General features: G+C 38.9%; 1 protein-coding gene across 3 annotated transcripts; it reads right to left on the bottom strand.

The window, feature by feature from the left end:
• Positions 1-2,624: 2,624 nt before the first annotated feature.
• On the bottom strand, positions 2,625-14,362 carry tmem87b (transmembrane protein 87B). 3 transcript variants are annotated; one of them, XM_026190293.1, is made up of 19 exons: positions 14,136-14,362; positions 13,229-13,289; positions 13,044-13,135; positions 12,098-12,229; positions 11,966-12,004; positions 11,704-11,875; positions 10,754-10,815; positions 10,218-10,401; positions 10,026-10,125; positions 9,820-9,913; positions 9,147-9,218; positions 7,486-7,594; positions 7,335-7,393; positions 7,126-7,229; positions 6,967-7,040; positions 6,780-6,850; positions 4,817-4,869; positions 4,696-4,726; positions 2,625-4,408 (listed from the first exon to the last, which is right to left on the bottom strand). In XM_026190293.1, exons 1-19 carry the CDS (start codon positions 14,283-14,285, stop codon positions 4,367-4,369), a joined length of 1,701 nt encoding a protein of 566 aa, XP_026046078.1. In that variant the 5' UTR covers positions 14,286-14,362; the 3' UTR covers positions 2,625-4,366. The 3 variants fall into 3 exon arrangements, with proteins under 3 accessions (XP_026046078.1, XP_026046079.1, XP_026046077.1); XM_026190294.1 differs by lacking the exon at positions 9,147-9,218 and adding an exon at positions 9,505-9,576 and having other exon boundaries at positions 12,173-12,229; XM_026190292.1 differs by lacking the exon at positions 9,147-9,218 and adding an exon at positions 9,505-9,576 and having other exon boundaries at positions 14,136-14,361.
• Positions 14,363-18,301: the final 3,939 nt, after the last annotated feature.

Below are 18,301 nucleotides of genomic sequence, written 5' to 3'. Positions count from 1 at the left end.
AAGCAAAACAAAAAAGATTAATGCTTACCACATGTGTTCTCTTAACTTCTCCTGTCCTCCTCTTATGTCTGCATCCAGGGGGTTTACATCGCAATAAAAGGGGCCAAAAAAAGCTAGGCTACATGCTTCGAGGCAAGAGTGGATAGTGAGACTCAAAACACATGCCTCAATGATACGCACTGCTTTGAAAATGACAATGCGCCTTAATAGCTGGCGTAATTTCCTTTGGTAATGTACCAGGAGCTCTTACATTGCAGCCTTTGTTTCAGTGTGGAGCTCAGGCTGTTTGATGTTTATACGTTTCATCCATTCTCCGGCAGAGGGATATTGCCAGAGACAGCTGGAGAGCACTGAGCTACAAGCCATTTTCAGGAGAGTAATATCAAAAATGTACAGAAGGGGACGGTCCCCGGGGCAGACAGAATGGAGAGTTCATTCATATAGTCACAGAAAAAAAAGGTTGACTTTAGTTCTCTTTGGTTCTTCCTCCCATCACCCTTAACTAGTCACAGCAGATGGCAGACACTCCCTGAGCCTCGTTCTGCTGCAGGTTTCTTCCTGATAAAAGGACGTTTTTCCTTCTCACTGTCACCAAAGCACTTGGGTCATCTGATTGTTAGGGTTTTCTCTGCATTACTGTAGGGTCTTTAACTTCCAATACAAAGTGCCTTGAAGCAACTGTTGCTGTGAATTGGCACTATATAAATAAAATTAATTCTCACAACGACCACTTTACTAGCAGTCATCTCTGTAAATGATGGATGGCTTAATGGACATTAAACATTAAATGTTAATAGTGGATCAATCCATAAAGGTGTTTTGCTCTACTTTTTTTTTTTAACAGGTTAGCTGAAATGTCACTTGTGTCACCTGCACCATCTTTCATTTGGGGAGTAAATCTATAACTTACAATCACGGTAAAAAGAAAATATACCCTCTTTCAATTCTAAGGTTTTACGTATGAGGGTATAATGAAAATAAACTGGTCCTTAGCAGGTACATTCTCAGATGAACAACCTCAGATGAACTACAGAAAAATATGACATATTACACTTTCATTATTTATTTAACAAAAAATAAACTGGAACACAGATCAGTGTATGAAAAACTAAACAAAGTCTTACTGTTCCAATATGAATTAAGAAGGTAAGAAAGAACCAGGTGCTGGAAATCAACTAGACTCGATTAACTGATCATCAGCAAGTGTGAGCACCTCCATTAAAATGTCAGTTTTGGCAGTTTGCAGGTCTGGAGCATTCAGGCGTTTGTTAACGTGATGCCAAGGATGAAAGACATCACCTAGATCTTAAACAAACAATTGTAGGTGCCCATCAATCACGGAAGGGTTATAAGGCGATTTCCAAACAAAGCCTTTCATTATACAGTGAGAAACATCACTCACAAGTAGAACACGTTCAGCTGTGCCAAGACAGCAGCCAATCTTCACAGGAGAGGTCATCCCAGGATATTTACCCTAAGTTCAGACTGTTCACTGATCAGAGACATTTGAGAAACTCCAAGCCCTGAGCTACATCTCAGATTCTACAGTCCTCAGTTAGCATGCTAAATCTTTAATTTCATGACAGTACAATTAGAAAAAGACTGAACAAAATATAGAATTTTTGCAAGAGTTAACAGGAGAAAGTCTCTTCTTTCTAAATGGAACATGTCAACAGACTTATGGTTTGCAAAGTCGTATCAAAAACAGCTTATCAGGACAAACATTTCATACCAATTGTTATGCACTGTGGGGAAGGAGTGATGATTTTTTAAGCCACAGGACCAGGGCACCTTGCAGTCATTGACTCGACTATGAACTCACTTGTATACCAGAGTATTCTGGAGTCAAACGCGAGCCTTTCTGTCCGACAGCTAAAACGCAGCTCTAACTAGGTTGTGCAACAGCACAATGATTCCAAGCACAGAAGCAAATCTCCACCAGGACGGCTGAAAAAGAATCAAAATGCTGCAAACCTCATGAACTGAAGTTAGCAGGCATTCATAAGCAATGTTGTAAAAAAGAATGAAACTTCAAGTTATTGCTGCTAAAGTGGTTCTACAAGCTACTGAATCATGGGCTATAGTTTTTTTTATACACACTGCTTCTACATTTTATCTTAATTTTTGCTAAATCAACAGTGACAGAGTATTTCATGTTTTGTAGTTCATCTGATGGTGTATTTAAAATGTATTTATATTTCAGACCATTTTAACTACATGAAACCTTACAATTGAAAAAGTGTGCACTTTCTGTCTGTCTGTGTATGTGCAAACTGAAGATCCCTGTGCTTTTTCTGACTTGAACATAGAGAACAGTGTTAAAATAACTTAGACAGAAAACATAACAGGGTTATAGAAGTGATGTAATGCTGTCAGTGACAGTTATTTTGGCTGTTCCCTTGCACCTGGCTGTTAATATGATGAGGACATGCTCTATTTGTCTCTGGTTTTACAATCTACCAAAGAAGCAGCAGCACCTACAGTAGACTTATCGCTTTCCTTTTTAAGACCTGTTAAAAGAGAAATTTATCTATTTAAACATATACTCACTGGTCCTCTTTAATAACACACTTTCAAAACAGCCTAGAAAAAACATTTTATATGATGCAACAAATTCACAGAAATTGTAAAATTGAATCCTTTAATTGCCAAACACTGAAAGTCATAGATCAGAAAACAATATCCCAAATTTAAATCTGATTTGATCCAAGTGTACGTACTTCTTGGAAAGTAAGTGAGAAGAAAACCCCTGGTTGGAAGAGTTCAAGCTCAAGTTATACTTAATACCCATTAAAAGAAAAAGAAAAAAAAAAGCGAAGCATATTATCCAGACATCTCCCCACCTGTGGAATTATGAAATAACAGGAATAAGCCAAAAGCCATCTGTACAAATAATCAAAGGTCCACTGCAGGTGTCTGCAGGTTTATATAACCGAAGGCTCGCTTGCCCTCATAAGCACAATTATTCCAGGTTTACAGGCAATACAAAAGGGAATTAACAAGGAACGGTGACAATATAAATCCAATGAGGTGGTCAGTGTGTGCATAATTCAGCTGCTGTGTTATAATGGGAATGGCCTAGAAAGACAAAAATACAAATCCTGCTGTTACATCTACTCGACACAGCACGCACACACTAAGACGACAGTGCTCCAACTTCAAAATGACGCTGCCAAAATCAGGCCAGGCATTTTCAAAAAATATATAGTACACCAATATATTAAGACCAAAACATAAAAGAACACAAATGTTATTAAGGTGTCTGTGAAGCCAAGAAGATGATTTTATCAGCAAAGAAGGCAAATGTTAAGATAGTGCAAGATCCAAATAATCCAAACAAAAAAAAAAAAAAATAGGGGGGGGGGGGATGGAAGCACACATTGCAAACATGAAGGATTTCAGGACAAACACTTTAACATATAAGTCCACTTGAAACACAAATAAATAATGAAATCACTTAGTTCCATAGAAGCATACATGCAGCATACTGCTTCCCATTCAAAAGATAGAACCTGCCCACCCACACCTGTACAGTAGAATCAAAATATGACACTAAACCCTAATTTCCCACTATTGTCATAACTCACATCTAACTCAAATTATTCAAAGGACTTGCTTGTGCGTCATCTCTCATACTCATTCATGAGGACTTTGTATGTCTGCTAATTTCAGTTTAAGACATCAACTGTTTTCACACATGCTGTTCTCAATTAATGGAAGCTACTAGGGCCTCATACAAGAACCACATGTAGGCACGGTATTGATCTTAAAAAGTGCATATGAACAAATTTATTTAATCTTTATCTTTAAATAATCCACTTACCCAATATATTTTCTTGCTTCTGGCTTATAATAGCTCACGTATTTCCTTCTTAGTTAATTGTTGAAAAAAAAGCTTTGTGTCTTTTTTTTAAAATATAATTATCTGACTTCTTAAACCTCACTAATAATACACTAGATGTTCTCAGGAAGACTTAACATATATTTGTGTGTATGTTAATGTATGAGGCCCATTGGTAAAACAAATGTGTTTAAACATAGCAAAAATAAATACAGCTCTGGAGGAAAAACATGAAACTGTTCTCTTTGGAAAAAGTGATTATATGAGGGAAATGGTGAGCCGGGTGTTCAGTCAAAAAAAAAAAACGTAGGTTTTCCTCTGGTAGAGTCCTTAAGAAGCTGACAGGAATCAGCCAAGGTCCCCCTAAAACTGTGGCTTGCACCACCTTGTGAGGTAGCGGCCAATCAGGAGGATCCCCTGAAAATGGCACTCCACCACCATCCAAACGTTGTAAAACCCTGTTACACAGTCAGGTACAGCTGCCGTTTTCCTTCCTTGTCAGCAGATGGTTGGAAACACTGTGCTTCATTCCAGCTTTGACATTTCATACTTGGTTGTCATGATTTCCTGAGAAACAATAGACACTCGATAAAAAAACTAGACATTTTCACAGTAATCCCCTGAAAGAAAACATGCTTTTGTACATTATCATTTTGCTGAGCCTCACCTTTCTTACCAACCGCTCCTATGCCTGTCAAGCACCTCATTCAACTATATTTCTCCAAATTCATAGCACATTTCAAACAGTGGGCCCTTTATTTCAACTACAGGGTCTATATATCTAGACTAACACATCTCTGGTTAAAAAAAAAAAAAAGTAAATCATCTTTTGTACAAATCCATGTTGTTCATACCTCATCTGAGTCGAGCAGGATCGGTAGAGCTCTGTTGTGATATAAAAGGATAAAAAGAACCTCTTAGAACAAACACACTGTGAGTGAAAAGACCTTTGAAAAGGTTTCACTGGATACTTACACATCAGTTAGAGAGGTAGGAATATTATCCTCGACCCATTTCAAGTCTTCATCCTGCACAAAGTTAAACAAAGTAAATGTAAAGTGAATCTGACGCTTCTGACCTGCAAGAAAGTAACTGTTTTTGGTCAGTTTCGCCTGTTTAGCAAATCAGCCAGCTCCCATCTAAACCACTTTAACTCACTAACCCGGATCCCTCCACTATCAGACCACAGGGAAATAAAGGGGTTCTTTAGACTCTCAGGTTAAATGGGTGACAAGTAAAGGGAGCCCAGTAAGCTGTATAAATTAAACCCTCCTTACAGAAGCAACCCAAACAGTGGAGACCAATTCATCAAGCTGAACCTCATCTCATAAATGCCATATCAATGTATGACCAAAATCATTATGGTATTTTGATCAGACAGTATATGTACGGCCACTGATGATATCAATGCAATATTTTCATAAGGCAGCTGTTAAAGCTGACCTTTTAAAGCAAAAACAAAAGCCTAATAAAGCACCAAATTATCACCAAAAAGACAAAAATACCAAATGAAAAGCCTTGCCAACCAAACAAGCCAACCTTATGGCTCAAGTATAATCAAATTTTAAATAAACATGAAAGAAAATTTAGGGAAAAAATTACACCAAATGAAACAACAAGATATTGAGCATGTCATTAACCAAAATTAGTTCTGGGAGATTTAGGGTTGTGCTATTTTTATGTCTGAAATCATGAATGTAAACTAGTTTTCTACTGCTAAATTCACATATGTTTATTTCCTAAGGTCCTGAACAGTTGTTTATACAGATGTGTTTTTCTTGTATTCTTACATGTATGTAGCTTGGATTTTTTTCCTTTTATATTTTATACCTTTACATTTAGATTTACCAATTTACAGTGTTACAGTACGATTTTATAAGCTTCAAATTCCAATTAAGATCTGGCTTAAAATATCTGACAGTGTCACACTGCCCATTGTGTTGTATGGTAGTGACATATGAGGTCCATTCAGTCATTAGAGCTGTACCCACTGAGCTGAGGGATGAAGACCCAACAGAATTTCTACATGCAGACTTCTGCAGCAACATTTTACAGCCTGTTGATTTTGGCAGATACTCACTGATAATTAACAAACTTAAATCCAGCCCACAAGACACCCTCCCTTCAAAACCAGATGAGACCAGGATAGACACCCTAATTAGTTTCACAGAAACACTGCTGTCCAAACACCAGTCAGAGTAAACCAAGTTATAACACATTGCAAAGAAACTTATCTGAAATATTGGAAAGAAGAAACTAAAAGCTGAAGCAGATTAAAGCACTATCTGGCCTAAAACAGAGATTATGAATTGGCAAAATATCTGTTGACCGTCAGTGATAGAAAGCAGAGACAGATCAGTGACCACAAACTGGCAACAGAAACAGGTCGACACAAAAAGTCATGGCAACCGAAAGAAAACAGAACATGTGATCCCTGACAGGTGAGGCTGAAGCCGAGATGAACTTCCTGCAAATCTTTCAATAAGGTAAGGAACACCGATTTTACCTAGTTCAGTTCTATAAATTCCAAATTTCATTAAATTAAACAATATCTTAAAATTACAACTCTCCTAGGAGACGGAGGATAAAAACGTCCCACAAGCAGTGGATGACCTGGACACACACATACACATAACGTACGCTAATTTATTGAGAATACTCAGTGATTTTGTGTTATTTTATTCTTCTATTTTTGTTTCTTTAGTTTATTAAAAAATTGTTTTTTAATGCTCTGGGAGTATTGTTTTAAGATACTATGGCGCCAATAACAAAGCACTTTTAAATGGAAATGAATTGAAATGAAATACTGCCCTCTGCAGGCCCTCTGCAAATGTGACATTTGGTCAGCTGCATTTCCTCAGAGGTAGGTATTCTTATTAAAAGTTGAATGAAACATAATTATTTAACCAATTACCAAAAACTTGTCTGTGTTACTTACTGGGTTTGTTTCTGCAGGCTTCACTGTACCATTTGTCTCATTTTTAGTCGCTCTCAACTTTATACCATCAGCTGCCAATAAGAAAAGAAAAAAAAAATACTAAGGAGAAAACATTTTTAAAAAGTAAACATAGACTGAGATGTGCAGTTTTCTGGTTACAAGTAATGCCCTCATGATCTAACTTTACCAAGGTTTGTAGATGCGATAAACTCCTCAATCTCCTCATCATCAGAGTCATCTATGAGAGGTGTGAAAGCGTACCTGTGGATATTGAAATTAAAAGTTTTAAATGCATGCCCAGTTTAGTTTATGTTGATGAATTGAAGAGTCTTAATAAATTACTTGCCTTTGGTTGTTTGCAGACGGTCTCCATAAGAACATTATGACGAGCAGAATGACAGAGAACAGGAACCTCCAGAAAGCATCTTCTACCCACAACTCAATCCAATCCTTTAGACAAAAACAGGCTCGGTTTTCAATAAAATGTCAACATTAAACATTCATTAAAAAAAAAAAAAAATGCTATTATTGCTCAGTAATCCAAACCACACTCACAGACTGGCATTCTACTAATCGCAATTTTTTTGCCGTCCAACCCATGAAAATGATGGAAGCTGAGGGTGTAGAGGGCAAGGTGTGAAACTCTTTGGCATGTCGATGAAAATACAAATAACTGGTGCAGTGAAAATGTAGCTGCAGGACTTACCAATGACAGCAAATATTAATGTGTTTGTAAAGTGCCTGTAGAGTGACAGCTTGACAGGGTTTCTCCTCAGTTTCAGAGTCTTGATGGTTTGTGCCAAGCTGACAAAAATGTTAGTGGCAGTCAAGGTAAACACATGGCAGCCATTACACAGAAACTGTACAAATACACCACGCATTAGATAATAGTGATTACATGCTGCAATCACATGCAGTTCCGCCAGTGGAGTACACCTGGATGCTAATATGACGTAAGCACAGGAAAGGTTGTGATAAAGTGTGAGATTTTGCCTCTGCTTAAAAAAGCCTATTAATCGTCATTGTTGTAAAATGCATTTTGCAAAGATCTTTAAGCACAAAGATGTGGAAGAGGATGTTAACGGTTTTAATGTGCCTGGATTTTAGCAGCCAATTTACAAAGAGTTAAGGAGTCAAGTTGTTTATTTATTTATGAAGGTGTCTAATGTTTTGACAGATCTGCATTTTTGGTGGGGTTTTTCTCTTTCCCCATTTACAGTTTATCAGTTGTTTCACAAAAAAAACATAAATGTAACGCCATACTATACCATTAATTTTCCAAAAACCTTTATAGACCCATATCAAAATATTCCCTCTAACTCATAACTCCTGTTCATTGAGAAATTTGTATTTCTTGGCTGCAATGTTTGAGCAGTGGGTATATATGTTCCACTCAATAACAATGTTCAGGGTGACAGGGTGGGACTCTAAAACTTGTTCAGCCCCAACAAAACACCACAAAACTTTAATGCACTTTAATTCAAAATCATTACAAATAGCTGATCTATATCACCTGTTTAAATACTGCAAGACATATATGCATGCTACTGCTGACCATGTAACATATCCGATAACCACCAAAGGAGAGAAAACATGCCACAGGTTATGTCATGGATGTTTTTTAGGATCTGTGAGCCGCCCTGGAAAAGATCAAGTGTGCAATGTAGCACCGATGCCGTGTCTTATGATAGAGGCAATCCTAAACTAACTTCTTTCTCTGACTGCTTTGTTCTCACTAAAGCTTAAATTATGGTCCAGCAGTGGTAACATGTTGACAGTCTGCTGGTAGTCCGTGGTCAGCCTGTCTAATTGCAGCGAGTGTCTCTTGTCAACAAAGGCAGTGCACAAAGGACACTCCACGACTGGTTTGTGTCTTCTCTTGTGTTTACAAAAAGCACTCAAGGAGTTATGACAAATGATTTTATCCAGATTTTATCCCCCACACTAGTTGCACCCATGCTGATAAAAACCTTTTAACAGCACAATCTGGAAAGTCTGGTGGACGGGCATGCAAAAATCAATCATTTCTACCAATGTAGACTCAGACTGTTGAAAAATGTAAATAATACAAACTGTCATTAATTATGCAAGGAAAGCAGCAGTAAAGATTTAGAAGAAGTTAAATCATCAACCAGAAAACAATGCATTGCTACAAATTTCACCACAGAATGAATGATTAAAGCAGGGCTGTTTCAACTGAGACCCAAGACGTCTTTGTGTGAAGCTGTATTTCAGCTGCTAATGATCTGGTGAAGGAACAGGACAGAGGGAGACCACAATTTCCTGATCTAATATTGGTTCATGTGTAGGAAGTGAGGAGCAGAGGAGAACCGCACGAGGAAAGGCTGTAGGTGCACAAAAGGATATCCACCAGCATAAAGAAGAGTCAAGCAGAGCCAGGGGAATGTTGGCCAGCAGAGCCAAGTCAGAGTCTTTTGCCTAGAAGGGATAACAGAGCGGGAGCAGAGGACACAAGGAAGAGGAGAAAGATGTGAAGGGGGGGGGGGGGGGGGGGGGGGGGGGAATTACAGATAGGAAAGCAGCACTGCAACTGAAACATAAAACCATCCACCCAAGTGCAAAGGGGAAAATAAATAATCCAACCAACAAGCCAAGAACATTCAAAATCACTCAAATACACCAACAAACGTGCCCATTTTCTTATGTTGGGACACTCCAGTTGCTATTGATATTTGTGCTGGTGAGGAATACACTGGAAGGATATGAACCAGATGGCGCAGGAGTCAAACATAGCCAGAACAATTGCTGTGATGAGAGCGCGGCCATTGTCTCGACCCTTGATATTTGGTGCGCAACAAGAAAATACAGAAATTGTGACGACAAGTTTACTTCATTAAAAAATACAGCATGAGAGCAAATTACAATGTTAACTGTACGAGCTCAGCTCATATCTTTGGTAAAATAAACAATTTAAATGTAGGACTTTAAACCTTTTAAATTTCTAATTGCTAAATGTTATTATTGGCGTTTGCAAAGGCTATTCTGACTTAAATCAAAGTAATCAAAGATCACAACTCACCCCTGTAATCCTCAGGACACCCTCAATGCTAGCAAAGGCCAAGTAGAGGATGCCAAGCCCAACTACTCTGTGCATCACTGTCCCCAATCGAGGTCTAAAAGAAAAACAACCCCCCCAAAAATGGTGTTTTTTTTCCCCATTTTATTTAACTTAAGGAGGGGTTTCAATTATTCTACAAGTTGCTGTGTGTATAGATTTTAACATACTTCACGATGCCATAGCCAAGGCTGACGATAATGACGAGTAAACGAGCCAAAGTCCTCTTGAAGGCAGAGACCAACTCAGCAAAGATCAGCAAACCTGGAGCTAAAGTAAAGTAAATATGTTGAAAAAAAATACAACTTACTGTCTGACATGAGAGAAGAAGAGAACTCTTGTGACCGTCTATAAACACTCACAGGCGGAGCCGACAGTATTGGTGTTTTCGTATTCGGCGCAGAAGACGGCCTTCTCCACCATGCCGAGGAATATGACCCCTGCTATCCAAAACTGGATCCTTAGGAGATCTTTCCAATAGCAGGCCGCCCAGAGAAACCATAACAGGGCGTACAGGATGTACACGACGCACATCACCATGTAGAACTGCAAACAGACACTCAGGGATTAGCCTTTAAAGCCTGTCAGTTTTAGGTCACTTCAGGATTGTAAATCTTAAAAAACAAATGATTTAAAAATCACATTTAATGAAATGGTTGTAGGAGTTTCTGCACGTTTTCTTGCAGTTTACCTAAACTGTCATCTTAATATAAGACTACATCTAATAACTGAGTATATAATGAGTTAATTTAAAACACACACAAACACAAAAGAGTCTTATCATTCCACTGGAGACAGCAAATAATTAAGGGAACATATTATTAAAGGGAGTAAAGTCAGCAAGTGGCCAATAAATCACATAAATTGCAATCACTTATTTCTAAAGTCATCTACTTACAATCATGAGAGGCCATTCTGTGACAGAAATGTAGCCGTGGCTGCCCTTCATTACCACATTAACTGCAAAACCAAAATCCAGACATTAGACTAATGATGCAAGACACTTTTCCCAAGCATATTAAACAGACAAAAGGCAAGTTTTCATTATGATCTAAATTCTGATTGCACAATGTAGCGGCTCAGTCTTCAGCCTGGTTGCTTTAAAGCTTCACTTTCCCTGTGCACTTATGTCTACCAATGGGAATAAAATTTCCCAGGAAAATTACGTCAGTCCAGCCAAAACAGGACAAGCGCCTTCGTCTCACTCTGTGGCTATCGGCAGTTTTCTCCAGGTAGCACAAATGACACAAAGAAAAACAAGAAGAGAGATTGTAGAAACTCTAGCAAACAAAACAAAGAGCCCTGCTGCAGGAAAAAGGAAAAAAAGACGGAGCGCGATAGAAAGTAAAACTAAAACACATATGAACCTCTCAGTAGAAAAGGCTCCAGGATATGAGATCAAAATCCGGCATTCACCTGGGATTACATCAACTGCCACTTTAAGAATTTGTTTGTGGTTGCTGCAGATCCTGAAATCTGACACTTCAGTGTCAGCTAAAAAGCTCTGCGTGTATGAGATAGGAGGGCGACTGAATTAATGCAGTTTAAAAAAGGAAAGGTAAAAAAAAATGTAAATGCTTTTTACTATAAGCTGCATTCACACAGTCTCACACACATTCATACAAGCACTATATTCTGTACCTAAGCACTTTCTAAAATTCACACACACTCCAATGGATGTATCGGGGGCAACTCGGCCTTCACTGTCTTGCCCAAAGATACTATGACATGTAGGCTTGAGCAGCCAGAGAATTGGTCCACCGACCCTCTGACAGGTAGATGACCCACCCTACCCAAGCTGCCCACAATTACAAGATGCTCATATTTAGTAGTTTTAAAAAGTCTCACCTGTTAAACTCCAGTTGGCTTCTGGTTTACTAGACTCGATCTTAACGACTAGCAGGTAAGGGCCATCCTTCCAAGTGGTGGCTATGACGTGGTCTCTGATTTTCACACTGCTGTTCTTCGTAGCACTGCTGGTGTCATACTCCTCGGCAATCCATTTTATGTCATTTTTATCCTGCAGGATTAAAGGAATCCAGCATTTATTACTTATGAAAACATATGTAATAATTAACCTTAAAATCAAAGATCATTTGCGGGTTCTTACTTCAAACGCAGAGGACACATGTGGATCTGCCTTTGCTTTCTGAAAAGAAACACAGTTGCAGGATGTTGAAGAACTAAAAACAACAACATCGTTAAGAATACGGCTGTGGTGACACCAACATAGCAAACCCACTTTGAGCATCGGGAAGGGCAGCCCATTGCTACATACAATGGGACCGTGTTTGTGTTCGATGTGCTCCCCTGGTACCTTTGGGTTTGGATCCAGATTCTTCTCAGGAATCAGGCCTGGCCTCTTATACATCTCCTACAGACAAAGACGGTCACAATTCACCAATCAGAAACAAGCAAGGCACGAGACAGACCAGTGCACCACTCAAATAATGGGATTTAATCACTTTCATGCATCCTGAAGCTGTCCCATCCTTAAACTGTTCTGGGACACTGTTCACAGTACACTGGGGGAGATTCTGTGCCACAATATTGAATCTATATGCCTGACTTTCTACCTAGGGAAAAACGGATTTAAAATTACCCAAATGTTATAAATATTTACTAAAAAAAAAAAAGCGTATGGGGGCAAATTAGACTATAACAATGCATTGGCTTTGCAAAGAATCTCTCATTATGGGGCCATGGATGGCTATAAGTCAAGATCTGGAGTGTACAGAATTGACCGACAGTTTAAGAAACTATAGTTAATTCATACAGTGCTTTACACAGAGCGCTATACAACAATTAAAATACAACTAATATCAACAGAGAAACATGTTTATACAGATTAAAGACTATGAAAAAGTAAAATGTAGTGCATTCTGGGAAAAATTGAAAACATACATTGCACTGCAGTGTTGACCCATTTTGTTTTCCGTTGATGTTTTGACTATGACAGCCCATACCCTCATTTTTGGGGGGTTTTGTTTAGTGTACTTTGTTTTCTGTACCACATGGAATTTTTTTAAGTAAATATTTAGTGCTGCATGTCTTGAAAATTTGAAGGAGTCCCCTTTTATTCCGCATGTATAAAAATACGTTTTTAAAAAAGGATAATTAAAATAAAGTTAAAAAAAGAAACTATCAACTCAACGCAGATGGTATGACAGGAAGCATTTTTTGCTTACTTCAATATTGTTGTATTCGTTGTGACAGGGGTAGTATTTCAAAAGCCAGTGAATAGTGACGTCCACCTCCTCAGGACAGTCAAATGGCCAGACTGAAACATGAAGATGTGATGACGTAACACAAAAAAAAGGAAGCACTTTGGGTAACAGGTTATGAGTAATTTTTTTTTTAAGTCATGACTTACCTTTTAGTTCAACATCAGTGTCTTTATACATTGATTTCCTTAACAGCAATGCTCTTGAGGTCTACGGAGTAATACATTTATTTATTATTATTTTTCATACTGATCAATTTAGTTAGGCAAACTAACTGATCATTGGTACTCTTTTGATCTCTCGGATCCAAACAAGCTGGACTCTGTGTCTTTGCAAAGTGGAAAAAGAACCTTATATTATAATATAAAAAATATTATTAATATAAGAAATATTAACCATAAGTGTGTTTTTCTAGCTGTCTGACCTGTCACCTATTCAGAATGAACCTGCAAATGCAGGTTTTACTGCTACTGGAAAGAGGATAACAGAGTGGAAACTGAAACGTCTTAGCATGTAAATTATTGATTATTGAGCTATACACGTCTCTGTGGGCTAACTGTAGGAGCTGTGCCTTATCATTAATAAACAAAAAGAGGGAGTGAACTGTACAAGCACCTGTCTGAAGATCGACTTTAAGAATGTTTTTATATGTTACAATGTGTGACATAACCTGAACACACACAACCTAAACTCGCAGGTTTTAGTCCAGAGACAGTGGCAGACAAAAAGAAAATAAGCTTTTGGGATTTTCACTTTAGTCTGTTAAACTATAACCAGTCAGCTAGTTGACTGCTACCCTTGAAGTACCTAATTATTATTAACAGTTCTTGGCATGGCTAACGGCTAATTATGCAAAACATTTCTCTGCTCTTTCGTTTATCACGGTTTATAAAGACTGGCTAAGAAAGGCTAAAGAGATACCGTTAGTGTGAGTTACAAGCCTCTCACCACATTCACAGCTGTCAGCGAGTTACCATAACAAGGATAATGTAGCTAACGCTAGCTAAGGGTGCTGCAGTTATCCAGAGTATTCAGCGTTTTTAGGAAGATACTCACATTAACAACAGTTATTGTCCAAAGCCCTGACTCTGGCGCTGCAACAGCTCCATTGATAATGTTGAGTATAATTACAGAAAACACCATCCACGGACAGTTAAGTCCTCTAGTTGGACAGCTCGACGTCCTCATCCCGACTGCAGCAGCCATATTCGTTACGTGTAGATTTCTCCACTTGCGCCGTGAACTCAGCTGCTCAGAGGATGGGAGGGGCCCAAGAGGTCTGCGACGTTTGTTACCTGTACGTCGCCTGCTGTCCCAGCTTCATTACCGCTATCCTGCTGGCACCCAGAATAAATGTTTTTGATATTTAATTTTTTTTTTCTTGATAATTTGAGCGCTGTGCACATCATATGTGCGTTGGTCTTGTTTGTTCACAGAATAATGTGATGTTTTCGAATGATATTGTCACAGGTCCGTGATACAGGAATCACCTTTCCATGGTAGACGGAGACAGCCTTTTGTATTCAGTATATATTTGTACTCAGGATATCATCTTCATTGTACAGCAGGACTCATACAGATTGCATAAATCAGTGGTTCCCAAACCTTTTTCGCTGGGCCCCCCTTTGTTTTACAGAAAAATGTTCGCGCCCACGCCTCGCGCGCGCGCCCACACGCACGCACTAACACATCCTCCAACCACACACACCCATATTTTGCTCAATTGCGGTTTATTTCACACCTCAAACATTTAGTAAACAATTAAGCAAATACAAGTAATCTGCAGGTAGTAATAAAATAAACTAACTCTTTTACGCTACGTCCACACCTACACGGGTATTTTTTGAAAACACAGCTGTTTCGTCCACACGTAAACGGCGTTTCGAATCACCGAAAACGGAGATTTTTTAAAACTATTTTTTTGCATTTACTGTGGACAAGGAATACAGAGTTCTTCATGCAATGTTAAAGCTACTTGCCTTTTTTCACGTCAGCTGTGCGCCACGTTATTGCTTACATGAGAGGAATTGCAGAATGGCAGATAGTCAGATTAACAGTATTTTGTCTCTATCTTCAGGTTTTACATGCTTGCATATAAACATGCAGTTACTGTCCCTCCATTTAGAAAGGCAGAGGTATCAAGGTGTAATTATTTAACATGTAGTTGTTTTTTTTCCTGTGTAATAATATTCAACATTGCTATCAATACATTTGTAAAAAAAAAATGCCTCTCTGTGCAAAATGGGTTTAAAAACATAAACAGCTGTAGGATACTGTTTGTCCATGATTTAGACAGGGGGAACAAATCGTGGCAGGATCAACCTGATGTTATTTGTATCCCACTGTAACTTTACTGTATAAAGAGCTAACATCAGGAGTAGTTAGTCATTACAACAACTGTTTGTGAACTAAAAATCAAGAATGTGGGATACTGTTTGTCTGTGATTTAAACAGCCCAGCGGTGCTCCAGGCCAAGGGAAAACCAATTCTGCAGGGGAGACCTACCTTGGCACTTGTGCAGGTGAAGCCAAAGGGAAGATATGCTTCGCCATATTTTCTAGTCTTTGGCTTAGAATGATGTTGGTTTGGAAACATATTCAGCTATGCTTCATCTCCTGCTTTGCGTTTGTGTAGGCGCCCCTGCTAGCAGTGTCCAAGCATTGTTTGTTTGTTTTTTTCCCTTTTCATGCCCCTGGTTTAGGGGCGGCTGCTTTGACCACAGTGATGCAGCACCAGGTTTTCTTCTGTTCAGCTAACGTATAAAAATTCGAGTACACAAATCTTTTTCTTGCGTTTTTATACTTCAAATGTTCTCGTTGTTGTCCAAATCTTATTCGATGTCTTCTGGCTCCCTTTAGACGATCATCTGCTTCCATCTCAACCTATTCCTTGCATCTTCTTCTGTCACACAAATACAAACCTCTGTCACAAATTTAGAGGATCATCATTTAGCCTGGATAAATAGTTTGTTGCTTTATAAGAAAGCCCTCCGCAAAGCCAGAACATCTTACTATTCGTCACTGATTGAAGAAAATAAGAACAACCCCAGGTTTCTCTTCAGCACTGTAGCCAGGCTGACAAAAAGTCAGAGCTCTTTTGAGCCAACCATCCCTGACTTCATGAACTTCTTCACAAATAAAATTTTTATCATTAGAGAAAAAATTACCAATAATCATCCCACAGATGTAATATTATCTACAGCTACTTTTAGTACCATTGATGTTAAGTTAGACTCTTTTTCTCCAGTTGATCTTTCTGAGTTAACTTCAATAATTACTTCCTCCAAACCATCAACGTGTCTTTTAGACCCCATTCCTACAAAACTGCTCAAAGAAGTCCTGCCGTTAATTAATGCTTCGATCTTAAATATGATCAACCTATCTCTAATAATCGGCTATGTACCACAGGCCTTCAAGCTGGCCGTAGTTAAACCTTTACTTAAAAAGCCATCTCTAGACCCAGCAGTCTAGAGATTAGCTAATTATGTGCCAATCTCCAACCTTCCTTTCATATCAAAAATCCTTGAAAGAGTAGTTGTCAAACAGCTAACAGATCATCTGCAGAGGAATGGTTTATTTGAAGAGTTTCAGTCAGGTTTCAGAGCTCAGCACAGCACAGAAACAGCTTTAGTGAAGGTTACAAATGATCTTCTTATGGCCTCTGACAGTGGACTCATCTCTGTGCTTGTCCTGCTAGACCTTAGTGCAGCGTTCGATACTGTTGGCCATAATATCCTATTAGAGCGATTAGAACATGCTGTAGGTATTACAGGTACTGCACTGCAGTGGTTTGTATCATATCTATCTAATAGACTCCAGTTTGTGCATGTAAATGGAGAGTCCTTTTCACACACTAAGGTCAATTATGGAGTTCCACAGGGTTCAGTGCTAGGACCAATTCTGTTTACACTATACATGCTTCCCCTAGGCAGCATCATTAGAAGACATAGCATAAATTTTCACTGCTATGGAGATGACACCCAGCTCTATCTGTCCATGAAGCCAGATAACATACTAATTGGTGTACCAATTAGTTAAACTGCAGGAATGTCTTAAAGACATAAAGACCTGGATGGCCGCTAACTTTCTGCTTCTTAATTCAGATAAAACTGAGGTTATTGTACTCGGCCCTGAAAATCTTAGAAATATGGTATCTAACCAGATTCTTACTCTGGATGGCATTACCTTGGCCTCCAGTAACACTGTGAAGAACCCTGGAGTCATTTTTGACCAGAACATGTCCTTCAACGCACATATTAAACAAATATGTAAGACTGCTTGCTTCCATTTGCGCAACATCTCTAAAATTAGAAATATCCTGTCTCAGAGTGATGCTGAAAAACTAGTTCATGCATTTATTACTTCCAGGCTGGACTACTGTAATTCATTATTATCAGGATGTCCAAAAAACTCCCTGAAAAGCCTTCAGCTAATCCAAAATGCTGCAGCAAGAGTACTGACAGGGACTAGAAAGAGAGAGCATATTTCTCCTGTTTTGGCTTCCCTTCATTGGCTTCCTGTTAAGTCCAGAATTGAATTCAAAATCCTGCTCCTCACATACAAGGTCTTAAATAATCAGGCCCCATCTTATCTTAATGACCTTGTAGTACCATATCACCCTATTAGAGCACTTCGCTCTCGCTCTGCAGGCCTACTTGTTGTTCCTAGAGTATTTAAAAGTAGAATGGAAGGCAGAGCCTTCAGTTTTCAGGCCCCTCTTCTGTGGAACCAGCTTCCAGTTTGGATTCAGGAGACAGACACTATCTCTACTTTCAAGATTAGGCTTAAAACTTTCCTTTTTGCTAAAGCATATAGTTAGGGCTGGACCAGGTGACCCTGAATCCTCCCTTAGTTATGCTGCAATAGACGTAGGCTGCCAGGGATTCCCATGATGCATTGAGTTTTTCCTTTCCAGTCACCTTTCTCACTCACAATGTGTCAATAGACCTCTCTGCATTGAATCATATCTGTTATTAACCTCTGTCTCTCTTCCACAGCATGTCTTTTATCCTGTCTTCCTTCTCTCACCCCAACCGGTTGCAGCAGATGGCCGCCCCTCCCTGAGCCTGGTTCTGCTGGAGGTTTCTTCCTGTTAAAAGGGAGTTTTTCCTTCCCACTGTCGCCAAAGTGCTTGCTCATGGGGGGTCATATGATTGTTGGGTTTTTCTCTGTATCTATGAAGCGCCTTGAGGCGACTTTTGTTGTGATTTGGCGCTATATAAA

This window comes from Astatotilapia calliptera, chromosome 13, assembly GCF_900246225.1.
Source record: "Astatotilapia calliptera chromosome 13, fAstCal1.2, whole genome shotgun sequence".
Lineage (NCBI taxonomy): Eukaryota > Metazoa > Chordata > Actinopteri > Cichliformes > Cichlidae > Astatotilapia > Astatotilapia calliptera.
This window is presented reverse-complemented; position numbering and strand designations above follow the sequence as displayed.